Raw genomic sequence first — 26,101 nt, forward strand, 5'->3', positions numbered from 1 at the left:
AAAATAGAACTGACCCAATATAAAGGGTAGTCAATAAAACATAGTCTAAAACTGCAATGTCTACTAAAGTAGCCACTAGCCATATGTGACTATTTACATTTAAATTCAAAATTATTAAATTTAAATAAAACTGAAAATGCAGTAGGTATACTTCAAGTGCTCATAGCAACAGGTAGCTAGTGGCTACCATAGACAGGAGCATAGCAATCGAACATTTCATCATTGCAGAAAGTGCTAACAGGCTGTACTCATCTAGGACAAAAGAAGCCTGTATAATATCATGCTCATCATATATCCCATTAATTTTTTTGGTCATTAACTTATGTGTCTGTGTTATAAAAAGGATTTTTCTTTCCTGACTAAATGTTAAGTTACTAGTTAAAATCCTACTAGTAAAAGTACTCGAAAAATTCTATCTGGAATATACAAAATTATTATAGCGTCTGACCTAAAACAGACTGAGCTTTTTCTTATTTACATATATTTCTGAAAATGTGGATCAATATGAATGTACGAAAATAAAATTCAAACTGAGATGGGTCCAGCTTCTATTTTTGCCTAAGTAGGCGTAATTGGGACCAAACTTACCTTTCCACTTCCAACAAATAAGCTAAGTACACAAACTAAACAAAACAAAGATATTTAAGACATGACACACCTGGCAACTAGGGACAGTTCTGAGAGATGAGAACAAATGATATGAGCCCTATGTCTGCACCAATTACTTCCTTAAAATAGTTTCCAGGCTATGGCACATCGAAGGGAGAGGTGGATATGTGGGTTTCAGAGCCTAGAGAGACAAAGGTGGGTAGAGTTCACAAAGTAAAGCTCTAGGCAAAGAGTGAGAAGGCTGGTGATTATCAGACTAACTCTCTCCCATATTCAGCAGAGTACTGATCAGTGCATGCATTTGAGAATAAAAACAAGCTGAGGTGGGGGAAAAATTCACTGGAGATTAGATAGAACAGTGCCTGATGCACACCCAAGGTCAGGAATAATGGTGGGAGCCATCAGCCAGAATGGAAGACTTCATAATTTACAGGGCATTAGGTAAAATACTAAGAAGGGTCTTGCTTCAGTTGTGAAGAATGATTAGACCTACATTAAAATACTAATTAGTTCAACGTAAAAATCATAGAAATGACATAGGAAAGGATCAAACTGTTTCCAACTAACTATGCCCCAGGAAAAAAGCTCAAAAATATTCATAGTAATAAAAAAATATCCAGTACCCAACAAGGTAAAACTCACAAATTCTAACAGCTAATCAAAATATATCAAATGTCCAAAAAAGCAGAAAAATATGACCCATAAGAAAAATCAATCAAAACCAACTCAGCAGTGACACATTTATTAGAATGAAAAAGGACATTAAAACAATTTTACAACTATGTTCCATTTGTTCACAAAGCTCTAGGAAAGAATGCATGTGTTAAACAGAAAAAAGGAAGATGAAAAAGAATCCTACACCTAACTTATAAAGATGAAAATATCATCATCTGATATTTAAAAAAAATACACTGGAGGGGATTAATAGATTAGACATTGCAGAAGATTAGTGAACTTAAAAATACAGCAATAGCAACTATTTAAAATGAAACAGAAAAAAGACTCAAAGAAAAAAAAAGGAAAAATAAACAGAGCATTAGTGAGATATGGATCAACTTCAAACAATCTAACATACAGATAATTGGAGTTCCCAGCTAAGTGTAGAGAACAAAAAACAATACGGCTGGAAAATTTTCCAAGTTAGATGAAAATTAAAAATCCACATAGCACACTTTAAACACACACACACACACACACACACACACACACACGTCCAGGCATATAAAGCCCCAGGAAAGTACTCATAAAAAGGAGATAAATACATCACTTGAAATTGACTCAGAAATGGTATCAATGTGCCAATTAGCAGACGAGGACATTAAAACAGGTACGATAACTGTTTAGCATTTATTCAAAAGTTAACTAGGGAAATAGAAGATATAAAAAGGTAAAAAGGATACAAATCAAAATTCTAGAAATGAAAATTACAATGCCAAGGTGAAAAATACACGATATTTTTTAAAAATTCAGGCATATGCAAGTCTGCATACATAGAATGGTAAAAAGAAGGTACATCCTCACAGCATATGTGTGCTGAGCTCTAATGAATGGCCAGCCAGAGGTAAGAAACATCTGCTTGGCACATGCTTTCATCATGGAATAAGAATAAACTGAAAAACACAGATGAATGAGTGAAATATCACATTCTGTTGATATATTGCAATCTTAACATTTATTAAAGGTTTGAAGGTAACTTTTTCTTCAATTTTATATTTATGACAAGTACACAAACTTCTCACTTTCAGGCTTCTGGATTCATTTAACTGAATAAGATAGATTCTAAGACAAAATCCTTCTTCAACTGTTAATATTATAATTACCTGGTAGGTCAGTGTATTACACAATCCAAATAAAAGGCAGAAATAGACTAGGAAAAGAAATAGCCAACTATAACCCATAATCTTTGCTTTCAAACTTCTGTCTTCATCAAATAGCCTAGTATTTATTAAATTCATAAGTAAATGCTATACATGTGAACTAAAATATAAAATTAATGCTCATAAATACATATTTTTAAATTTGCTTAATATAGTAGTAAGCCATTTAGAATTTTGAAATGAATATAAAAGGTAAGCCTCCTCTAAAAATGTTGGAAAATTACCCCCAAGTTCAATTTTTAAGGGAAAAATAGATTTCCTCTAAGGAATGAAAAACACTTCAAAGGTTAATGTTACTTTTTAGGGTAAATCTAGAAAAATACTTAAGACATTATCAGTCTTGTATTGACACAATAAGATGAGCTTCTTAACATAAAGCATAAAGATAGGATTCACAAAATCTAAAAAACATATATATGTAAAATAAACAATTATAGTTGCTGAATGGAAACAAATTTATTTTTCTAAAAAGGCAACATGGAAAAATTTGAACTATACTAAAAAGAAGGATAACACAAATCAAGATAATAAAAGTCATAGTTTGGGCGCCTGGGTGGCTCAGTTGGTTAAGCGACTGCCTTCGGCTCAGGCCATGATCCTGGAGTTCCTGGATCGAGTCCCGCATCGGGCTCCCTGCTCGGCAGGGAGCCTGCTTCTGCCTCTGACCCTCCCCCCTCTCATGTGCTCTCTCTCTCTCTCATTCTGTCTCAAATAAATAAATAAAATCTTTAAAAAAAAAAAAAGTCATAGTTTAAATTTATACACAGTAAATAATACCGTAAAAACTCAGATAGATGTAGTATTATTCTCCTTAAGAGAACATAGCTATTCCTTAAGATGCATACCTAGCCACCTCATTCCTTTAAGTCACCACAAAGCATCCATGTGTGGTAGGCAACACTGCAACAGGATGGAATAGGAGACATAATGACTAGAAATGTCAAGGCAAGTTCAAGTCAAGAAACATTTCTGAATGCCCACACATGCTCGTTGGGAAAGGGGAAAAGACTCTGAGCACAGAGGTATTAAGGAAGGATTCCAAGAATATGATCACTCAAATTCTAAGGATAGTAAGAGTCAGGCAAGAGAAACACTAGAAAAATGGTGTCTCAGGTCAAAAAACTCACTAGAGTCAACACATGTCTGTCAAGCAATATGGCACACGTGCTACAAGAGTTCATTAGCAGAGGGCCAACTACACAGTGAGGCAATGAGAAGCAGGGTGATAAAAGTAAGCAAGAACCAGGCCAGGCCAAGGCTTTATGACCTGACTGAGCTTTGTCCAGTAGGGAATGAGGAGCTTCTAAAAGGTTTTAATAAAGAGAGTACCTCCTCATTAGCAATTAGCAAAATCTGTCATAGTAGCAATGATGAGGTCAGACTGAAACCAAAGAGAGACTGCTGGGAGGGACACAGCTCTTGGAGAGAGGAAGATAGATTCCTTTTTTTTTTTTTTTTTAACAGCATGCACTTGAACATTCCTCTCAAAACTGAGAAGAATGATGAAGACTGGAGATAAAAAAAAAGGTATGAATTGGCACGAGTGATATTTTAAATCCGGAGACTCGATGACCCCAAGGTATACTAAAGAAACGTCTAACAGGTATTTTAGGTAAAGGTACCAAGTAACAGTGGCAAATAGATCATTTAGGATTGAAAATCTAAACCAAAGTCTGGGAACCTCCAGCCCACGTGTCTAACCCAGCCTACCACCTTTTTTTTTTTTTTTTTTTGGTCAGTGAAGTTTTACTGGAACACAGCCACACCCTTTCCTTTACATCTCATCTATGGCTACTTTTGCACTAGAACGGCAGAGCCCAGTAGTTCTAACAAAGACCATATTGGCCCGCAAGGCCCAAAATGTTTACTATCTGGCTCTGTATAAGAAAAATTTGCCAACCACTAATATAAAAAAATTATCTCAATCCAGGCACAGAAAATGACCTGAATTATCTCTTCTAAAATAAGAGCATCCTACTGAGTGGTTTTTCAGATCCTTTTCTTCAGCAATCTAGGTGTCTATGACTCAAGGGGGAAAAGTATTGACATCCCTAAAAACAAACCATCATTTGGTAAATTAAAGTGAGCACAAGGATAATGGCATCTATGATATTCAACTTTCAGGACTGCTCTGAGGATTAAGTGGGATCATTTATATTAAAGGGAAAGAATGGGGATTCATTATTTTAAGCAATCAGTTAAGTGCCTGTTATTACCAACATTAACCTAATTATACCACTAATAAGCATTAGCAGGGCCACATTTGTAGGGGGGGAGAAGAGGGTCTGAGGATTATAAAGGCAGTAGGAGTTCCATTTCTTAGAAATGGGAAGAGCAAAACACAGAAGATCACAGTTAGTGCTCACTGGTTGGGCAAAAAAACAGAACTCAGTCATTACCATAAACACATTAAATTAAAAAATTGAAACCTGTCATTTTCTCTCAAAAAATCTAGAAATGGGTACAATACTCAGAGTACTTAGAATAAACACGCAAGTGACTTGAACCAGTCCAGTCATTTCCAAGTAAGGATTTTCCAATGCCAGTACTAGGATTATCTTGGCAATACTTGCTGCATTCCACCTCAGCAGGTACTAGTGAATCAAGTATCCCAGCTTTTAAGTATAAGCTTCAAGATCCCATGAAATAAAACCTCTGCTGCCTGAAAACTTAATCATACTGTACTTTTCAAAAGTATCACATACAAACTTATTACAAACAGGGTTCAAGCCAAAGCATGTTTGGATGAAGAAGCTTTTTGCACTGATTCCATCACCTTTCTATACTTTCAATAAAAGAACAGTTCAGGCTTTCCAGGAAACTGCAGAAGTAATCTATTTTTAGGTGGCTATAAATTTTTATCCTAAAGGATAGTGCTTAGGCCTGATAATATTCTTACCATCTTTCTGCCTACAAATGATTCAATCCATGAACAAGGTTTTGAGTTTTGTTTTTTGTTTTCAATTGTGTTTTTCTTTGCATAATATGAAATGGTGGTACAGGAAGGATTTAATAAAACAACATGATCCATCATGCACATACTATGTAAGACTTGGCAAAAGCACTGTAAGTAATATGAAGGGTTTTTTAAAATTATGCCTTTACCTGGAATTCTATTAAAACTCAAGTAGTAAGGAAGCCATGGAGGTATGTACCTTGTCTTTCCAAGTCAGCTTTAGGATAAGAGAGTCTGTATATATAAACACACATAGAGAGATGAATAGAAAGCTTTTGAATATGAGTGGAATCTTTTTAATTATCTCAGTGAACAAATGTGCGCTCATCTGCCTAACTCAACCTTCAGAAACAATCCAAAAAGATCCTTCCCTAATGTCCCCTATCTTACTATCATTCATTCAGTTTCACAAGATAAAAAATTTGAGATTATATCTCCTCCTCTCTCATTAAATCAAGCACAATTTTTTTGTGTTTCTACTTCTTAAATAGATCTTGATTCCAACAATTTCTGCCCATTCACTCTGAAACAATCCTAGTCCCAGCCACCACCATTATTTCTCAGACTACTGTGATAGCCTCCTAACTAAACCAAATCCATCAAGGAAACTCTCTGGTCACTTTCATCTGCTCTCTGTGCTATATCCAGAATGTAAATACAAATCTGATCACATCAGTTTCTACTGAGCAGGGCTGCTTCATAGAATTCAAACTTAGAAGGCCCACCTTGACCTTTTCCTGCCTAGTCCCCAAACCTCCCCAGTGTGTGGTCCAGTCTGTTTCAGGTCCACCAGTTCTCTCTAATGTTGACTATTCCATGCACTGCTCTAGCCAGAGACAAATGCTCTTCCTCCTACTCCTAAAAGACGTGGACCTGCTCAGTCTTGCCAATCTCAGATTCCTCTCATATCCTTAAGATCTCTTCTGATCACGTATTCTAGGCTTTCCTGCCCCTTTTCCTTCTCTTTTTAGGAGAGGGAGGGGGAGGGACACAGGGAGAGAGGGAGGAAGAGAGAGAGAGAACATTAAGAACGAAGGCGGGGTTCCATCTAACAACCCTGGGATCATGACTGGAGATAAAATCAAGAATCAGATGCTTAACTGACTGAGCCACCCAGGTACCCCATTTCTGCCCTTTTTTCAAAGAGATCTAGTTAAAACTCTTAATGCTGGGATGGTGAATAGAAAGAACTCTGACTAAGATGCTGTGAACTCCCAACCACAGGATCACTTCCCGAGCTAACTCCGGCCATTGGATTAAATTTATGTTATTGAAAATCCTTCATCTTTGAAAGAAAATAAAATTATTTCCTCACTTAACAGAGTAAGATAAATTAATCTGAAACACTCTTCTAAAGATGCAGTTTTTTAAATAGCATATGTGTACATCAAAATGCCCGTCACACAAATGTTCAAAAAATGTTATATTTATCTATATTAAGTCATCAGGTAATCAAGAGAATAGGATAGTCACTGTAAAGCACTAAGTACGTTGCACCTAAAATCAGTTTAAAATGAATGGGTAAGAAGATGCACTGGTACTTTAATGATTAAGGAATCATTCTCAGAGAGTAGGGTCTGGGATAGACATAAATGGACAGATTTTTTGGAGTGAAGGGAAGACTAATCTTGCAATCTTGCAACTGTTTTTTAAAGAGACCAAAAAAAAAAGGAGGGGGGAGAATGAATGCAAAAAGGAAAGATTTAGACTTATCCTAATAAAAAGTGGACTACAAAAAGAGGAAGATAAATTAAGAAAAGGACAGATGCAAGAAGAATCAATTAGCCAGAAGTCTTGAAATAAGGATTAAAGTATAAAAAATTCTCAAAAATGGCTCAGGATAGGAATACTATACCACCTGATCCATATTTAACATGACTGCTATAATCTGAATTGCTCTCCTATACTTGTACATAAAGCACATGTATAATGAGTTATACAACAGCAAAAGGCCTTGACAACATGTTCTAATATGGAAAATATTTTTAGAAAGAGAAGTCACTTAAATGGCTTCAAGGGCATCCCACTCTGTTGTCAGATAAAGATTCTGAATTAAAACTCAAAGACATGAAGGTTAAGGGACACTTGTTATTTGCAGACCCACTCCTTGCACCTTGAACCCCACTCCAGGCATATCATCCTTACCATGACAAAGATCTCCTAAAACTTAAAATAACAGTCAATTCTTTATATTTAACAGAACCTTTATAATAATATATTTTCTCCAACAAATACAATCTTTTAAAATAGTATAATAAAAATATGCCAAGTCGAGGGGCACCTGGGTGGCTTAGTAGGTTAAACACATGCCTTCAGCTCAAGTCATGATCTCGGGGTCCTGGGATGGAATCCCATGCTTGGCTTCTTGCTCAGCAGGGAGCCCGCTTCTCCCTCTCCCTCTGCCCCTCCCCTCTACTCATGCTATCTCAAATAAATAAATAAAATCTTAATATATATATATATTTATATGTAAATCTTAAATATATATATATCAAGCCTGACTTTAACGTACATAAGAAGTCAACATAATACATATAAAATATAACATATAATTGTAAAATAAATGATAGTGAAAAGATATTTGGTTCCATCTTTGTAAAGAAGTAGCACAACACAATTGAGCTAAATGCCCTTATTTAAAACAGAATCCAGTACACACACACAGACAAAAAAAAACTAGGAGAAATCCCCAGGCATATTTTTTGAAAAAGTGAATGACCAAACCAATTGCTTAACTCCTTTTCTAGGCCTAAAATTAATGTAAGCTGCCTAACAAAGAAGTCTAGCTTTATTATTTGCCTCCTGTGCATTTCACGTTAAATTTTATGAACTGATTTAGATGGAAAGCACCAGTAAATAAATTCATAAACAATTTTGCTCATCTAACTGAATTCAGTGAACTGCACAAATTAGGGAAATAAAAAGCAATTTAAACCCTGTGCTTAATCAAGAAAAATTAATTAGAAACTTATAAAAAGTACTCTAGAATTTGTGCCATTTGCATGTTTTGCTAGAACATCACTCTATCTGAAAATTACCATAATTCATTACAAGAATCAATGAAAACTAGAAAGGTGTGTCCTAGGAGAATCATTTCTTGATACACCATCAGTTATATGCCCAACACAACTAATCGCAGGGAATTTTAATATCCTACAAAAACTGTCTAGTAACAATTTAACCATAAGCAAAGATTTCCCAAAACTTTTAACAACAGGTAATTCTTTCTATTCACTGCCTCGTACAAGAACTTCATCATTCCTCATTTTGGAGTTCAGTATGAATCCCTTCATGACTAAAATTTCAAAAAGGTTCTCAAGGTATTTGAAACCAGGACTGAGCTATTATTATTTTAGGCAGGAAATAGTTTAGATTTCATTACCAGAAAACAAATGAAAACATTTGTAGAATTCATGGAAATGACTGCATTTCTACCACTAAAGCTATCCACAACCATGAAAGAGAAAACCTTAATGCATCTTAAGTGAAACATCAAAAAATTCAGTATACAGTAAGATTATCATTTTCTGAAGGAAAAATAAAAACTACAGTAGGCAAAATGGCTAAGACTGGAATAGAAGGATCTGGACTAACTGTTGGTCATTCTTTGGCCATTAAACATACACACACACACACACACAGATTATCTATTCAAAAATAAACACTAAGGGCCAAACTAAGGGCCTGAAACATACACATTGTAAAAAGGAAATCCAGTATGATGGCAGGGAGAATTACAACAGCCAGCTCTCTTCTGTTTAAGAACTTGTGACCTAAAAACTAATTTTCTCAGTCTAGTAGTAATAGGGTTAACAGGAGGAAATGTACAGAATAAGTAGTTAAGTAAAAGGTGACGAAGATACATGTCTAGGATCTGGTAAGAAATTTAACAGGACCACAGATCTTTATAACTTAAATTCAATAAAGCCTCAATACCTTGTGAAGCAAAGAAAGAAACAATTAGCACTTAAGGAATCATTAACGTTTTTCTAATTGTCATTTGTTCTTTATTAGGAAGGAATATTAAATACATATATGTCTGTGTATTTTTAACCTTTTTCCATATGATTTAACACATTCACGAAAGCATAAAAGTAACAAGTGTATATGATACATTGCACATTGGATTGATTCTGTTCCTGGCTCTGCCACTGGTGGGCTACGGAAGCTCCTGGAAACAATTTACATTGCTGACAGTTTCCCCAGATGTGAAAGTATTAAATGTCAATGGATGGTGGTTTTCTATTTTTTTATTTGCTGACACGTTCAAATATTAAACATTTTGAAGTATTTTAAAGATCATATATTCTGATCTGTTATGTCAATAAACTACTTCCCGGTAACTAGAACTAAATTAGGCACTTTTGAAGATTTATGTTTTTCAAAGCATTAAAATCCTATATGGTAATTTGTTTTTTACTAAAGTAAATTCATGAAAAGATTCTTATCTCTTGTAAAGTACCAATAAAATTATTGTCTACATAGTCAAAAAATTAGAGCTCTTATGCAATTATCCAGATAATTACGGCGAAATTACTTTGTAATGAGGAAGTGATAAAAAATTTTATCAAATAAAAATAAAGAGTTTGCTTCATTTCTCAGTTTTGAACTTCTAATTGTGTTTGTTGCCAGTTTCTTTCTGCTTTTAAAAATTAAACATTTCATTGGTGTCTATTATATCAACAGCTTTGCTCACTGAAAAAATAAGCTTTAAATAAGGATAAATTGTCCATTATCTCATCTGATTATAGTAGGAAAGGATGTTTTGTGCAAACCTTGCCAGATCCAAATAAATTAAAATCTCTTTTACTTTCTGCACCTGGAAAGGAATTTTTTAAAGTTTTACAATTGGTTTTACATAATCTTGGCTGGAAAACAGCTATAGTTTTGCTTCCTGAAATTGTCTTCTCCATTGCTGGAAAAAAACAGCTCCCTGATTATTAATTACTAAAAAAAAAAAACCTCATAACTCAGATTCTTAGCACTTTTGAGTCTTGTTTAGTTTAGGTAAAAGCCTATTATTTTTTGGTGAGGGAGGGAGTAATTTTTAGATCAGAAATTCTATGAATTTACCTTTTACTCTTTTAACACATTTAATATATTACTTTGTTTTTCTAAATATTTATTCATCATTATTTAAATAGTGAACAAAAACACATGATAGGAGTAGAAAATGAAGAAATGAACATGTCTCATGTTGACAGCTATTGTATCAGGTGATTGCAAAGAAAGCTTTCAGAAAATCCTCTTGAGAGTTGTAATCTGAAGAAGGTGCTAGCTTATATCCCCCCACTGGTAACTGCAAAGAAGGGAAGGCCCACAGTAACTTTAGTCAACTCAAGATAAAAACTTGGTTTCCTTAAAAAAAAGAAGAAGAAGACAGCAGGAGGGGAAGAATGAAGGGGGGAAATCGGAGGGGGAGACGAGCCATGAGAGACGATGGACTCTGAGAAACAAACTGAGGGTTCTAGAGGGGAGGGGGTGGGGGGATGGGTTAGCCTGGTGATGGTATTAAAGAGGGCACTTTCTGAATGGAGCACTGGGTGTTATATGCAAACAATGAGTCATGGAACACTACATCAAAAACTAATGATGTACTGTATGGTGATTAACATAACATAATAATAAAAAAAAAAAACTTGGTTTCTTGGTAACTTATAATGAATGATAGATTAAACAGCACCAGAAATGACATTTGAAAAGGGCTCTCAAAACATAACTCCTACACAATTTAGTTTAACAAAAGAAAGCTTTGGTTTTCATGTTTATAAGGTTTTTCTTGTTAAAAGAAATAGGAAAGAATCTACATTTTTAAAATTCCTTTATGCCAATCAGTCTCTAACAATAAAAAAAAAAAAGTACTTATTTTTTTTCTTTCAAGTTAGAAGCATTTTCCTAGTACAGGACATGCTTGTTATCTGATTACGTGTTTCCAAAAGCTCACAGTTAAAAGGCTACATAGCTTAACAAATGTCATCCCAAAATAGATGTAGATTCGCCATCAGAAAAGATGAATACTCACCATTTGCATCAACATGGATTGGACTGGAGGAGATTATGCTAAGTGAAATAAGTCAAGCAGAGAAAGCCAATTATCATACGGTTTCAGTTATTTGGGGAACATAAGGAATAGCATGGAGGACATTAGGAGAAGGAAGGGAAAAATGAAGGGGGGGGAAATCAGAGGGGAAGATGAACCATGAGAGACTATGGACTCGGGGAAACAGACTGAGGGTTTCAGAGGGGTGGGGGGTGGGGGGACGGGTTAGCCCGGTGATGGGTAATAAGGAGGGCACGTATTGCATGGAGCACTGGGTGTTATACGCAAACAATGAATCATGGAACACTTCAACAAAAACTAATGATGTACTGTATGGTGACTAACGTAACATAATAAAATTTAAAAAATAAAAAAAAAAATAGATGTAGATTCAATGAGAAATAAAAATTTGTAAATTGACCCCACCCAACTATATCTGCCCACTTTAAGAATGACATTTTAGCCCAGTCAGCATTATCAGTCTCTAGCTGATCACATAAATTTGAACAATTCTGATGATTTAATATAATTACAATAAAATTAAGTTATATCTACCAAAACTTTGGATTTTATTAAGTTGATCAAATTAACATTGGTAAACTCTTTAAATCCTACTCAACACCATCGACAAATGACAATTTGGCCAAATTAGACTGCTTAAAATAAAGAAACTAAGAATAATGACCTAACGGACGGTGCCAAAGAGAATTTTGAACAATGTATTAATAAAAGATACTTTTACAAAACTAAAATGTCTAAAACTATTTTGTAAAAATTACCACTTGAAATGAAGCATGTCACAACTTATAATGTTCACAAGATTTAGCAAAGATGTTCCTTTTTTAAAAAGATAAAATTATTTTGATAAATAACTTAGTTATTTTAAGATAAAGTCCTAATTATTTTTCTACTTTTCATGGTGAAATTCTGTTTCTTCTTCTTAAGTAGATCTTAAAGTAGTAGCATCCTACCTGTTAGTTTATCTTAGACAACAGAAACCTCCTACAGTATTTCCTAACACATTTCAGTTTATAAAAGTCAAGGAGAAGTTGATCTTCAGACAATCAACACCCTGAAATAAAATCTATTTTTTATTATAATTAATATTATATTAATATATTATAATTAATAAATCTAATTATGTTAAATACCTGTGTACCAAGAATCCAACAACACTAACTGGTCACTCCTTCGGTGCTTAGCTCCCTCCAAGGGATAAACATTCCAGATGAGGTTGAAGGTCACATGTACCTTTTAAATGACTACTGAATGACAATTAACAGGGAATTCCAAAATATTTTTCTGTATCTCCTTGAGAAAATAAGAGACAATGTGGGCTTCACCAGCATGGCAGACATCCACCAATTTGCAGCACTTAAAACCTGATCAAGTATTGTTTTTGCCCAAGAAATGCCCCAGATTAACTTCAGCCCCATTTCTTCTAAAAATTTGTCCTTGTAGAGTGAAACATGGTCACATTGCAAACGACTCACCTTAACTAGTCTCTTGGTTAAAAAAACCCTCACAAACACCTCATTAGGCACAATTTTACTTCGCATCTGCCTGATTCCTAATAAGCCTTCCTCTGTTCAGATGGACTGGAACTGGAAGTTGATAAACCCTCACATAGAAAAAAGGACCATTGTACTACAGCTCAGCAGAGACAAAATATATCTTTAAAAATTTACAATACATGCATTCAATAACTACTGAATCACCTAACTCCAAAATAAAAATGCATGTATTTTTCCATGACCTTGATGTCATTTTAGATTTATTTTCTGGTAAATAAAACCTACCTACTCAGGGAAGCAAATAAACAAACTCTTCTTTGACCATTGTCAGAATTTAGAATTGATTAACAAAAGCCTTATTAAAAAAAAAAAAATCTCCCACGGTATGATTTAATCTTCCAGCAAAGTAATTCAGATAAAAGCCAAGTAGGCACACCATAGTCTATAAGCTTCCTATTACAACATCTCTCTAATTATATACATAAGTAGTGTGCACACTTACACCCCCAGACATTATATGTATATATGTATTTTTCCACCTGATAATGTACAAATTATGTCCCCAGATACTTACACCCAAGTTTAAGTCTTTTATGTATTTTACAATTATAATAATATTTTATACACAACTACTAACTTGGGGAATATTTGAATGGTTCTGCCCAATTTTAAGTCACAGGAACACTGAAATGGCCTTTTAGCCATTTGGGGGGAAGTACTATCAGAAAGAAATAGGATGATGCCTTTTACAATCATTTACAGGAGAACTCAAAAATCCAGAGAAATTTACTTGCCTCTCAAATCCAAGAAGTCAGCGTTCTTTATTCTACCTTTTCAGTGATTCAGTCTATTCTAAGGATACAGATTCTAGATGTGTTCTAATGACATCTTCCTATTAAGTTTAATAAAAGCTTTAATATTCCTACACTGAATCTACTTATATACAATGAGAAAATAATGAGTGAACAAATACTACTCATGGAGTAACACCTCTCCAATCTTAAGTAAACATTTTACAATGTTTATAGTGTACAGACTTATAATAGTACTATCCTCAAAGTAGTTCTGGGAGACATTTACTCCTTAACTAGAGGATTATCTTTTTCCTTAGTTTAATACAGAAACACCAGAAAGGGAAAAAAAAAAATGTGGCACTTACTGGGATACATGAAATAGAACTCCACAGGAATAAGCAGAAAATTAAATTCAAATATTTATGGAAAAAACACAAAGAACAGAAGTTGAGATACAAGAGTGGCAATGAAATAGAAGAACAGTTTTAAATCTGTGTGTGTGCGCACGTGTGCACATGTGTGCATGTTTGATGGCAAAAGGCAGAGGCAAAGATAAACAGAAAATTCACAGATGACACAGATTCCCCCCTGGGTGCCTGCCACAGTTACTCGCACTAAGAAAAGTCAGCTCACAGGAAATGTGCTTTTGTGATAGATCTAATAGAGTATGTGGGAGAAACCAAGTACTCAAACTCAAGTACTTAAGGGAATGTTGAAAATGTCTGACTCAAACTCGCAAATCAATTTAAAGCAGTGGTAGTGACCTTCGAGTCATCTCATCCAAATTGGAAAGAGGAGGAGCTAGGCTGTTAAGTGCCACAACGTATGCCTGCCAAAGAGACAGCAAGTGCATTTTGCATTTATGCTTTCATTCATTCATTTTAATCCTTACAATGATTTAGGAAGTAGAGTTATCAACCTCATTTCTAAAATGAGGAAAGCAAGCCTCAGGAAAGTTAAGTAACTTGACCAAGGAACTGAGGAATTCTGAGTTTAAAGCCCTTGTTCCCCTTCATGATACTGATACATGAAACTTCAGAATATTATGTAGGAACATAGATTTCTAAGCAAGTTAATGTAGAGGAAGGAATAGAAGGCCATACACAGAATTTTTTTTTTTTTTTTTTTTTTTAGATTTTATTTATTTATTCATGAGAGACAGAGAGAGAGAGAGAGAGAGAGGCAGAGGGAGAAGCAGGCTCCCAAGGAGCAGGGAGCCCGATGCGGGACTCGATCCCAGGACCCCGGGATCATGACCTGAGCCGAAGGCAGACGCTTAACCATCTGAGCCACCCAGGCGCCCCATACACAGAATTTTTAACCTGCTCGTACCCGACAGAGCCTTAGAGTATTCCAGCATTATGTGTATTTCCTAATGTCCCCCAAAGCACCCCAATGAAGACATAAACATCCAATAAAATCAGTCACTTGTGGAACTTTAGTTTCCATAATCAGCAGGATCCATGAAACTTACCTTTAGGGTATATAACCAAATACAATAGGCCCACAAAATCAATCTCCCCCAGTTGCTAATTTGTTTATACTTGCAATGCTAGACTTACAACTTTTTTGTAGTACAAATTATCTTTTCTTTCTGTATTAATGATCTTACTCAACAAGAACTAAATTGCTACATTATTGGGATGGGACTGAGCTTCCGAAACTCGGCAATAGCTATGTTTTGAGAATTTCACATTTGGAACCCCTTCTCACAGCAAAGTGTCACAGACTACAGACTACTCAGCTAGCCTCTGATTTTATTCCTTCTGGCTGTGCTCTCCGAGATCCCTCTCTTCTGTGCAGTTTAATAGGCCAATTAAGTAAATGGTATACGAAACATACACTTTAAGTCTTTCACAGGAAAGACCTCCCCAAAATTTTCATGGGCCATTCTTCGAGAAATTCTCCTTCATCTGTTTCTAACTCTACTTTCGCTGTCCCTATGACATAGAATTATCAAACAGTCCATTTTCTTCCACATATTTTCCCTCTCTTTTTTTTTTTTTTACTTTGGGATTTCTTTTCCAACGGCATTCTGCTAACATGCTAATAAAGTTCTTTCATCTTATCCGAACAACCAGTCAGCTCAGCAGTATATTTTGCAGTTGTAATGAAGAAAAAGAAATGAAATTGGTTGCTAGATTATTTTTTTCCTAAACTTGTCGATTCAAACAAATAATTGCAGTAACAAAGGAACACAGTCATAGAGGTCATAGCAAGAGAGTAAGCTCAAGAATCCATAAAGAAGAGTTTCTTCTTGGTTTGGATGGATTTCCTCAAGGGTGAAATTTTATTAAAAAGAAAAGTTGAGGGCACCTGGGTGGCTCAGTCGTTAAGCGTCTGCCTTCAGCTCAGGTCATGATCCCGGGGTCCTGGGATCGAGCCCCGCATCGGGCTCCCTGCTCGGCGGGAAGCCTGCTTCTCCCTCTCCCACTCCCCCTGCTTGTGTTCCCTCTCTCGCTATGTCTCTCTCTGTCAAATAAATAAAATCTTTAAAAAAAAAAAAAGAAAAGTTGATTTCAAGGAAGGAAGCCTAAGTTTGAAGAGTTAAATCTGCATTGGTAAAAAAGATGTGATACATATATATATTACTATCCATCAAAAAGAATGAGGGGCACTTGGATAGCTCAGGTGGTTAGACATCTGACTCTTGACTTCAGCTCAGGTCATGATCTCAGGGTTGTGAGATCGAGCCCTGCACTGGGTTCCACACTGGGCATGAAGTCTCTTTAAGATTCTCTCTCTCCCTTTGCCCCTCTCCGACCAAAAAAAAATGACATCTAGCCATTTGCAACAATGTGGATGGAGCAAGAAAGTATAATGCTAAGCAAAGTCAGTCAGTCAGACAAATATCATGATTTCATTCATATGTGGAATTTAAGAAACAAAACAGATGAACATAAGGGAAGGGAAGGGAAGGAAAAATAAAATATAAAAACAGAAAGGGAGGCAAACCATAGAAGACTCTTAACTATAGAGAATAAACTGAGGGTTGATGAAGAGGAGGTGGGTAGAGAGACTGGTTAAATGGGTGATGGGCATTAAGGAGGGCACTTGTTGGGATGAGCACTGTGTGTTATATATAAGTAATGAAACACTAAATTCTGTTCCTGAAACCAATACTACACTATATGTTAACTTGGATTTAAATTTCTTTTAAATATCTGCATTAATTCACTTACTGAAATAACAACAATAGGATATAAAATGGATAGATTACTCTCTTCAAGCATGTTCAGTAATTTCCGGGTTTCCTCAAAATCAGAGGACATAACCTGAAAGACCAGAAAAATAAAAGTGAAAATAAGTTCTTAAATGATTTAAATGTTAATCCAAGGATAATTAAAAATAAAAGGGAAAAAAATGGAGAGCTTTTACACAAACATCCAAAACATTTATCAAGCTTAGTTTTCACTTTTTGAACAACTTTAAAGGATACCCATTAAGGTCATATTAAAATTTAAACTATTCATTAATTCAAACATGTTTCATCTTATCTGCTTCATACCAGGTAACTGAAAATGGTGTCTAAAGAAATATTACCCTCTTCTCATTATGGGAACTAGCTTGTTAGAAAATATTATTTTTCCATTTCAAAAGTTAAAAAATAAAACTTCCAAATACATACTGAATAACACAACTCATCTATCAAAACTTAAATTCAAATAATTACGAATCAAGAAAAAAATTATCTTCCACATTTACATTCATACAGATCCTCAAGTGCTTCCAATAATTTAAATTCACTACTCACATTCACACAAACGTAATTGTAGCATTGCTCTAAGATGATTTGCTCAAGATCTCTGCTAGCAGGACACAGAGCTCCAGAGGTGACTTTTACATGCTAGGAGAAAAAAAAAAAATAGAAGAAAAAGGAGTTTATAAACTAGATAGAAAAACCAAACCAGAACCTAAACAACAGTTAAAAATGAGCACAAAACTACTAGAGACACATAAAGCCAAGAATCATATATAAAAACAAAATAATTCAGGCTACAGTTTATGAAGCCACCAAGAAAAAGACATTTGAACTAGTCCATGAGTAATGATTACTATTTTGATAAACACCAATATAGCTAAAGTAAATAGTTTTAAGTAGGAAAAGCTAGAGGATATATGCAGGGACAACCAAGTAACTGTTTTTTCTTATTCAAAGGATGTACTGCAGAAAATGCTGGATTATTATTAAAAGGTTGGTTAGACAGGGATTGTTGGATGATTCTGGAAACATGTTAAATTCTACAGTTACATAGATTTAACTAACCTGGAAAGACTAAAAACAGGAAAGGCAGTAAGAAATTATTATAATAGTGTAAGTATGAGAGAAATAAGACTTGAACTAGGACAATGATAGCAAGAGATGAAGAGATTATTACCAGACGTGGTCCCAGACTAGATTTAGAATAGTACATATATTACAAAAATTTTCCTAATGAGGGGTGCCTGCGTGGCTCAGTCAGTTAAACATCCGACTCTTGATTTTGGCTCAGGGGATGATCTCAGGGTTGTGAGATGGAGTCTGAATAGGGGCTCTCCACTCAGCAGGGAGTCTGCTTCAGATTCTTTCTCCCTCTCCTTCTCCTTCCCCCTCTGCCCCTCCCTGTGCACATGTGCACAGTCTCTCAAATCTTTTAAAAAGAAAAATTTTCCTAATGACATTTTTATTCCATATTGCTCAATATTCTAATTAACTTCCATTTTTTTTCTTCTTATAACAATATGGACAAAAATTTAATTACTAAACAAAGGAAGTGTTTTATCTATACTAGTCTAATTCCCCAGAAAGTCACATTTCGGTAGTTAGTACTGGCATTACATTTAGAAGTCTTTACAATCTACTATTCTAAAATAGAAAGCTTGTCACTTAGTAAAACATTAAACCTTGTACTTCTAAGAGCATTACATCGTAAGTAGGATTCATCCTAATTCTATGCAATTTTGACAAAATATTAGAGAAGGGGAAATAAAGGTTTTGAGGTCTTAGCAGTGCTAGAAATTAGTTGGCTCATAAATTTCAAGACTTTTCTTTCAGTTTAAAGTTCTTATTGAGGGGCGCCTGGGTGGCTCAGTCAGTTAATTGTCTGCCTTCCGCTCACTTCTCCCTGCTTCTCCCTCTCCTCCCTACTTGTGCTCTCTGTCACTACCTCTCTCTCGCTCTCAAATAAATAAAATCTTTAAAAAAAAAGTTCTTGATGAGTACAAAGTTCAGACAGAACATTAAAAAAATAATGATAAAACAGTTCCATATGCATCAGCCATATATTGATAATAAAATAGGAAGAACTGGATTTCATTGTGTAACATTTAGTTTGTTCAAGGAATCACATATTCTAGATATTATAGGGAGACAATTTTCCAAGAGGTTTCTCATATACCCAAACATTTTCAAAGGCATTAATAGCTAATTTACTCCAGATTGACTTTTCAAAGATGTTTGCATAGCAGGCAGATTTGCAAAGATAGGTACATCTCCTCCTGGAGCAAATCTGTTTATGTTCCAGAAAATAAAGGTAAAGTCATCTCTCTCCCTGAGGCAGATCTGCTTGACATTCCAGAATAATAAAGACAATGTCTCTTTTGTAACCGGAGGATGTGGTTTGCCCACCGTCCCTGAATAAGGCACGTGCTCCCCAATATCAAGAGTCTTCTTTAATGCACCCCACTGAGACAGCACCTAGTTGTAACTGCATTTCCCTGTAGGAACTGCAATTCAAAAAAATCAACGCTACACTGTTATATTCCTTAATGCTACTGCTGTAACAAATTGTCTTTTCTCTGAGCACAGAGTTTCAGGTCTTACCCTGATACTTAAGATATTAGCATGAATGTCTGCATGCACGTATCATATAATTCCTCAGATCCTGCCAAGTTTGACTTAACAGATATACGACAATCATATCAGATCTTAACTTCAAAAATGTAAGTAAATTTGAATTCTAAAAAGTGACCTAATTTAAAATTTTCTTTTGCATATATGTAAATAAGGTCTAGGATGAGAACATGAGAGATATTTAGCTTTGTAAGTACTGAAATGGAGAAAATTCTTAAGGACAGGGTATGGGATCCCTGCACACAGAAACATCCTGTTTTTACTGCTAGCAAATAATAAATAGGCATTTTAAACTTACAACAGTTTTTTTTTTTTAAAAAAAAAATTTTAAAAAAAAAAATCTATTTTTTTAAAAAAAAAAAATTTAAAAAAGTAAAAAAAAAAAAAAAAAAAAATCCAAAAATTCCACTACCTCGTAACTTCAACGTTCGATAAATATCATTCCCACAACTCTCTATTAATATATGCAGTAGGACAAAAGGATGCAGGAACAAAAGCAGTAATAGATTCTAATGAGATGACATTCCTGTCTTTTTTTTTTTTTATCTAGTTAGGAAAGAAAATTGAATCGAGTAAACCTGAAGATGATGCTAAGCTTCAGATTATTTTCCAGAGCACTAAGCTTCTAAATATTAAGAAAAGGTAGCATGGAGAGCATTAAGACATTGGATTTTTAATGGCAACAAATTTCATTTGTCAGTATTTGTTGACCTCCTTCTATGAGGGGGAAACAAACAACACATTTTAACTTCCACCTCAAGCCTGGTTCTGGTCATATTATTTTTACCCTGACAGGATTTATTATACTCACATTCTATTCTAGAACCATAATACCCACAATGCAGACATATCTACATCCCAAAACACTTTTTATACAAAATTTCTCCATTTCTAAGTTCTTTTTAATTCACTTCTTCATGTGATGAACTGTATCTGCAAGGAATTTTTTTAGTTGGTCTTGTTTTTTACAAAAGCCTCGACATTTTTAGATTCTTTGACTTTTTGCTTTTAGACTCAGAGAAGAGACATTTGGGAAGAAAAGTTTGGTTCCCTCTCTCCCTCACAGATCTGTAGTCACTGCTCCACCACCACCAAGCGCCATGTACTATCCTGATACTTAGACTCCGTTTCTCGTTCACCTATGTTACCTGATAGATCTCAACAACCGTAGTTCTAATAATACATGTAGACAATGTATTTTATTTTTCCCCTCATCATCTTTATAATGGACAATTTGGCTGATGGTCACATCCTTGGATTCCACTTGCATTCCCTCCAAAGTTCATAGGCACAGCTTCATTGTATTTGGATAGTGAATATTGTGGAGATGCAAAAGGTCAAGCAGAGTTTTTCTTTAAGTTTTGATTTTGGTTTTTTGGCACCTAGGTCCCTGTCTGAAGAATTCTTTATGAGGAAATTCAAAATCCTAACCAAAATCAGTACATGCTTACTTGGCAATTGTTATTCCTCAATTTTCCCACAGCTATGCCCATTTGGTCTTACAGAATTAGTCATTTCAAGGAAATATTCTTCTAGCTTTGAGAATAAGCATTATCCATATGTTGGATGCCTTTATCATCATTCACATCTATTCTCTTTAATTTTTACTTAGAGCACACTGTAATTATCTCAAGTTTCCTACTATAATAACCTGGTATCAGTTGTATTCTATTTCTCATCTGCTAAGTAGTTCTAAAATAGTGTTGCTCTAGTCTTAATTTTATTTCCTCTGATAACTGTATTCATCTCTTGCAATGCCATCTTTGAAGTTTGTTTTTAGCCTTCTTGAATTCAAATTTTTACTGAATTCTACAGAACAAAAGGTATGAGAATATTTTGGGGGTAGGGAAAGCATTGATGTTTCTTTCATATTTTTAAAATCTGATTTGCATGTGCTGCAATTCTTTTTAGGATGAATTATAGAGTTCCCTAATTTTTTTTCATAAGTTGCAGAGTTAAAAAAAAAAATGGTGGGCACTGAAAATTTTCCCTACCTCTGCTGCTCTACCACAAAGATTTAAGGGATTTTCTCTGACTTTTCCCTGGCCTTCATTTCAGCCCCTCAATCTACTTTTCCCTCAATTAAAATTTAAGAATTATCTGGATAATCACCATTGCCCTATAACAATGTCTTGCAGATCCATGGGTAGGGTTTAGAAGACAGGATGAGCCAGATCAAGGTTCCAGTAGATTCAGGGACTGTCAAGGGCCCCTTTGTGATTCAAAAACAACAGTGTTCATGCTGTGTCATTACATGATGATAGAGGCAAGGAAACTCTTGGGGGTCTCTTTTGTAAGAGAACTAAGGCCTTCATGAAGGCTCCATCCTCATGACCTAATCATCTCCCAAAGGCCCCACTTCCTAACACCACCACACTGGGGTTAGGATTTCAACACATAAATTGTGGGGGAGAACCCATTCAGTCTATAGCACTTGCATATTACACATTCTCCAAAAAAAAACAAAAAAGTATTCAATAAATGTTAAGAATATTTTCAGATTAATATTCCTAAAACCGAGCTTCATTTCATTTTTTTCAATTAAAAACATTTAAGAACATTCGATTATATATATACATGTATGTGTTTAGATTAAATCTCAAGTTCTGTAATTGTTAAAGTCCTCCATAATCTACTTATATTCTGTTCAAATCCTAACCGTGCAACTTTACTTATCAACACTACTTGTCAACAAAAATATTCTTTACGGCCACTTTCTTCTATTGTCACAAACACTGGACCTTTTCTCGCCTGTGATGGCTTCAGCCCATACTGACTTCAATATATACTTGTTCCCTTGTTAAAGCTTTGTTTCTTAAACTTAATTATAACAGTTAATAAATACAACATAAGCTGCTAGAATACAGGATATAGATATATGGAGGCACAATTCCCAGCCAATGTTAACTTTTGTTATTATTAAGATATATTTGTTCTACTATTAATGAATTAAAATTCCAGTTAAAAGGTTCATCATCTAGGGCCTACAAACTAAGACAGATATGCACACACAAGTATTAAATAGTAACATTTTCTTTCTTTTTTTTTTTTTTAAAAGATTTTATTTATTTATTTGACAGAGACAGAGACAGCGAGAGGAGGAACACAAGCAGGGGGAGTGGGAGAGGGAGAAGCAGGCCTCCCGCTGAGCAGGGAGCCCGATGCAGGGCTCGAACCCAGGACCCTGGGATCATGACCTGAGCCGAAGGCAGTCGCTTAACCAACTGAGCCACCCAGGAGCCCAATAGTAACATTTTCTTACCACCTTTAAAAAACAAACAGAAACACTGCAATGGATTTCTTCCTAAAATTGACACTCTAAAGAACTGTTTCCAGTTAAGTGTAATTCTTTTTTTTTAATCATATTCCTTTTCTCCCACCCAGAAAATATTTTCCATGCTTGAGTTAAAAAAAAAAAAAAAAAAACACTTAGATTTACCTAAATATAAAAAAGAGTCTTGGACACCTTTAATAAACAAAGACCACATTAGACAATGCTATTAGGTTGTTTATGAAAACGCTCTATGATATCATTTCATGCTATCATTCCTAATGTATCCACACTCAAACACAACAAATGGAAAAATCTGCTGGCTAGAAGAACTCCTTGTTCTGTAAATATTTTGGTTCAAAGAACATTTAAACAATATTTAAAACAACCTTCCAGTATGTTCAGTAAAATTAAAGAGGTATACCAAAAAACAAAAAAACCATGAAGTACTTTCCTTATGTCATGACAAATAAGAATTTAGAAAAGATTTACTATTAACGAAATGTGCAACCATCTGAATACTAAAAATACTATTTAAAGCATGGCTATTAGAAAAGGAAATGGATTGTCAAAAAATGTTTTCCATTTCAAGAAGAGTTAAGGTTTAACTAAGGCTGAAAGACCTTGGTTCAAGTCCCATGAGTCAGAGGCTCCAAAATATGTTTCTGAAAAGTCAACCTTCTTTTTACAGAACATGTTGGCTGGACCATCTATAAATCTGATTCCATTCATTTCTCACCTCCCTCGCATCCAAACAATGGCACTACTGTGGGCATAAATGAGCAAATAAGAGCAAGATACACTTTCTACTCTGTAGACAATAATAACAATTAAAAGTCTTGTGGTTGCCAAGGGCAACCCCAGTGAGCTGGGGTAGAAGAAATGGAGATGTTGGTCTCCAGGTACAAAGTTTCAGTTATGCAAGATGACTAAGTTCTGGAGGTCTAATGTAGAACATGATGACCATAATTAACAATATTGTATTGTATACCTGAAATTTACTGAAGATAGATCTTAAGTTCTGACAAAAACCAAAAAAATAAATAAAACACAAAAAACAGTAATTATGTGAAGTGACGAATATGTTAACTACTTTGACCGTGATGACCATTTCAAGGTGTATATGTACATCTTAATATATATATAATCATATATATAATTTTTATTTGTCAATTATATCTCAATAAAGCTGAAGAAAAAGTATCTTTCTATACTGCAAATCCACATTTTTGAAAGGCATCTTCTGCCAACTGTGACTGCTGAGACTGGGCCATCAGTTCATCACTCAGTGTGTTTATCTCTAGTGTGTGAATGCTGTTCCTGGACCTTCTGAGGTTAACAGCCCAGATCTTCTCCTTCTCCATTTTTAGCAATTTTCACCTGAGAAACTCCTTTAATAAGCATTCATTATTTTCTACTCTTGCAGTGCCAGTTAATCTTTACTTCATGGTTATTTTTAGGCTTTTGTGGACGTTTTGCCCACCTAATGCTGAGCATTTACTATTTTTTATTTTTTTAAGATTCAGCATTAAAGCCCTTTTTGTAGTTAAGAGCATGGTCTTTGGAGCCAAGCTCCCTGGCTCTGAAACAAGCTCTGCAACCAGCTTTCTGTGTGACTTTGGGTGAATTACTTAAGCCCTGTGGCTCAGTCTACTCATCAGTAAAATAAACTCTTCAGAATTGATAAGAGGGTTAATTAATATATGAGAGTTAAGGATTAACTTCCAGAACTTCTTCCCTATAGGTGAGCTTCCTGGGAAGCTGAGCTTCCCGGGAAGCTTTAGAGGAAAAAAGCTTTAACAAAATAAATCTTAGTGCATTTTTGAGGTGATAAATGAACCAGATTACCATTCTGCCATGTTATGTAAGTTATGGACCTCCAAATATGAACAGTGAGCTGGTACATCATACCAGTAGACTGCTACTTCACAAGCTGCCACCAAAGACTCAGACCCTAGCCCATTGGATATACCAAAGTCTTGACCTTCACTTAGTCCTAAAAATGCTGGGCAGGCAGAACAGCATTAGAACCAAGGTTCTGCCATGTCACAACAATGCTGGATTCCAGTACCTTATCACACCAGAGGAAGGGCTGGTACTTCCTTGCTTATGCAGCTTAAAAGCCACAGTGCATGAAGACTGGAGTCTAACATTAGCCCTTAAGGTCCTTTTGCAATGTTACATAAGGCAATGGTCACTGTCTCTATTCCTGAGTCCAAGGACTTACCCCAACAATCACTGTTATAAAAGTTTGAAGTCTAGTGTGAGCGCTGTCATGTCATTCATCTTTGTTTACTTGAATATATTTAAAGCACTAATAACCATCCCTGCACATAGTGCTATATTTAATGTCTGCTATGTTTATTCTACTCACTATTCATTTAACTCCCACTTTTAAATAGCACTTTAACACATCACCACACCTCCATTACCCCTTGGCATTGTATACCTTACATTTGAAGTTTTACCCTTTTTAAGAATCTATGTTAAATATTTTAAACAATTATCTTATTGAAATCACAAAGCACACCTACATATATATCATCATTATACGCATGTTGTGTTACAAAAACTGAGGCACAGAAGTTTAAATAACATGTTTGAGATCATATAACCAGTAAGGGATAGTACTCAGACTAAGGTCTATTTGATCCCCCGGTCCCTTTCCTTAACCTCAATACACTGGGTGTCAGTTTACTCCAGGTGACTATTACCTCATCATGAAAGTCACAAGACATTTACTCAGAGAGAATGATACTACAGATTCCAAAGTCAGCTCAGGAGGAACACCTCATCTGGACAAAGTCATTTGAGTCCTAAGAAGTTTAATTGCTGGGCACCTGGGTGGCTCAGTTGGTTAAGCGACTGCCTTCGGCTCAGGTCATGATCCTGGAGTTCCTGGATCGAGTCCCGCATCGGGCTCCCTGCTCAGCAGGGAGTCTGCTTCTCCCTCTGACCCTCCCCCCTCTCATGTGCTCTCTCTCATTCTCTCTCTCTCTCTCTCAAATAAATAAATAAAATCTTAAAAAAAAAAAAAGAAGTTTAATTGCTGCCATACACAATCTCCTAGCTCAGATCATTTTTCTGGGTCCTGGACAGGGAACCAAATATTTAAGAAAGGTCCTCCAATGCCGGTTCTTAGATTTTATCCTGGAAAACAGTCAAGGGTGTCCAAACCACCGCATTCAACACATGCCGAGTAGTTGG

At 35.3% G+C, this 26,101-nt stretch overlaps 1 protein-coding gene across 1 annotated transcript in view; it reads right to left on the minus strand.

The window, feature by feature from the left end:
* CRPPA (CDP-L-ribitol pyrophosphorylase A) overlaps nt 1-26,101 on the minus strand; it is a 310,974-nt gene that overhangs the window by 122,701 nt on the left and 162,172 nt on the right. The window contains exons 7-8 of the mRNA XM_021689627.2: nt 17,545-17,637; nt 16,973-17,065 (exon numbers count right to left, since the gene is read on the minus strand). Of these exons, the coding sequence (XP_021545302.1) occupies nt 16,973-17,065; nt 17,545-17,637 (186 nt within the window). The remainder of the gene's footprint in view (nt 1-16,972; nt 17,066-17,544; nt 17,638-26,101) is intronic.

This window comes from Neomonachus schauinslandi, chromosome 12 (assembly GCF_002201575.2).
Source record: "Neomonachus schauinslandi chromosome 12, ASM220157v2, whole genome shotgun sequence".
Lineage (NCBI taxonomy): Eukaryota > Metazoa > Chordata > Mammalia > Carnivora > Phocidae > Neomonachus > Neomonachus schauinslandi.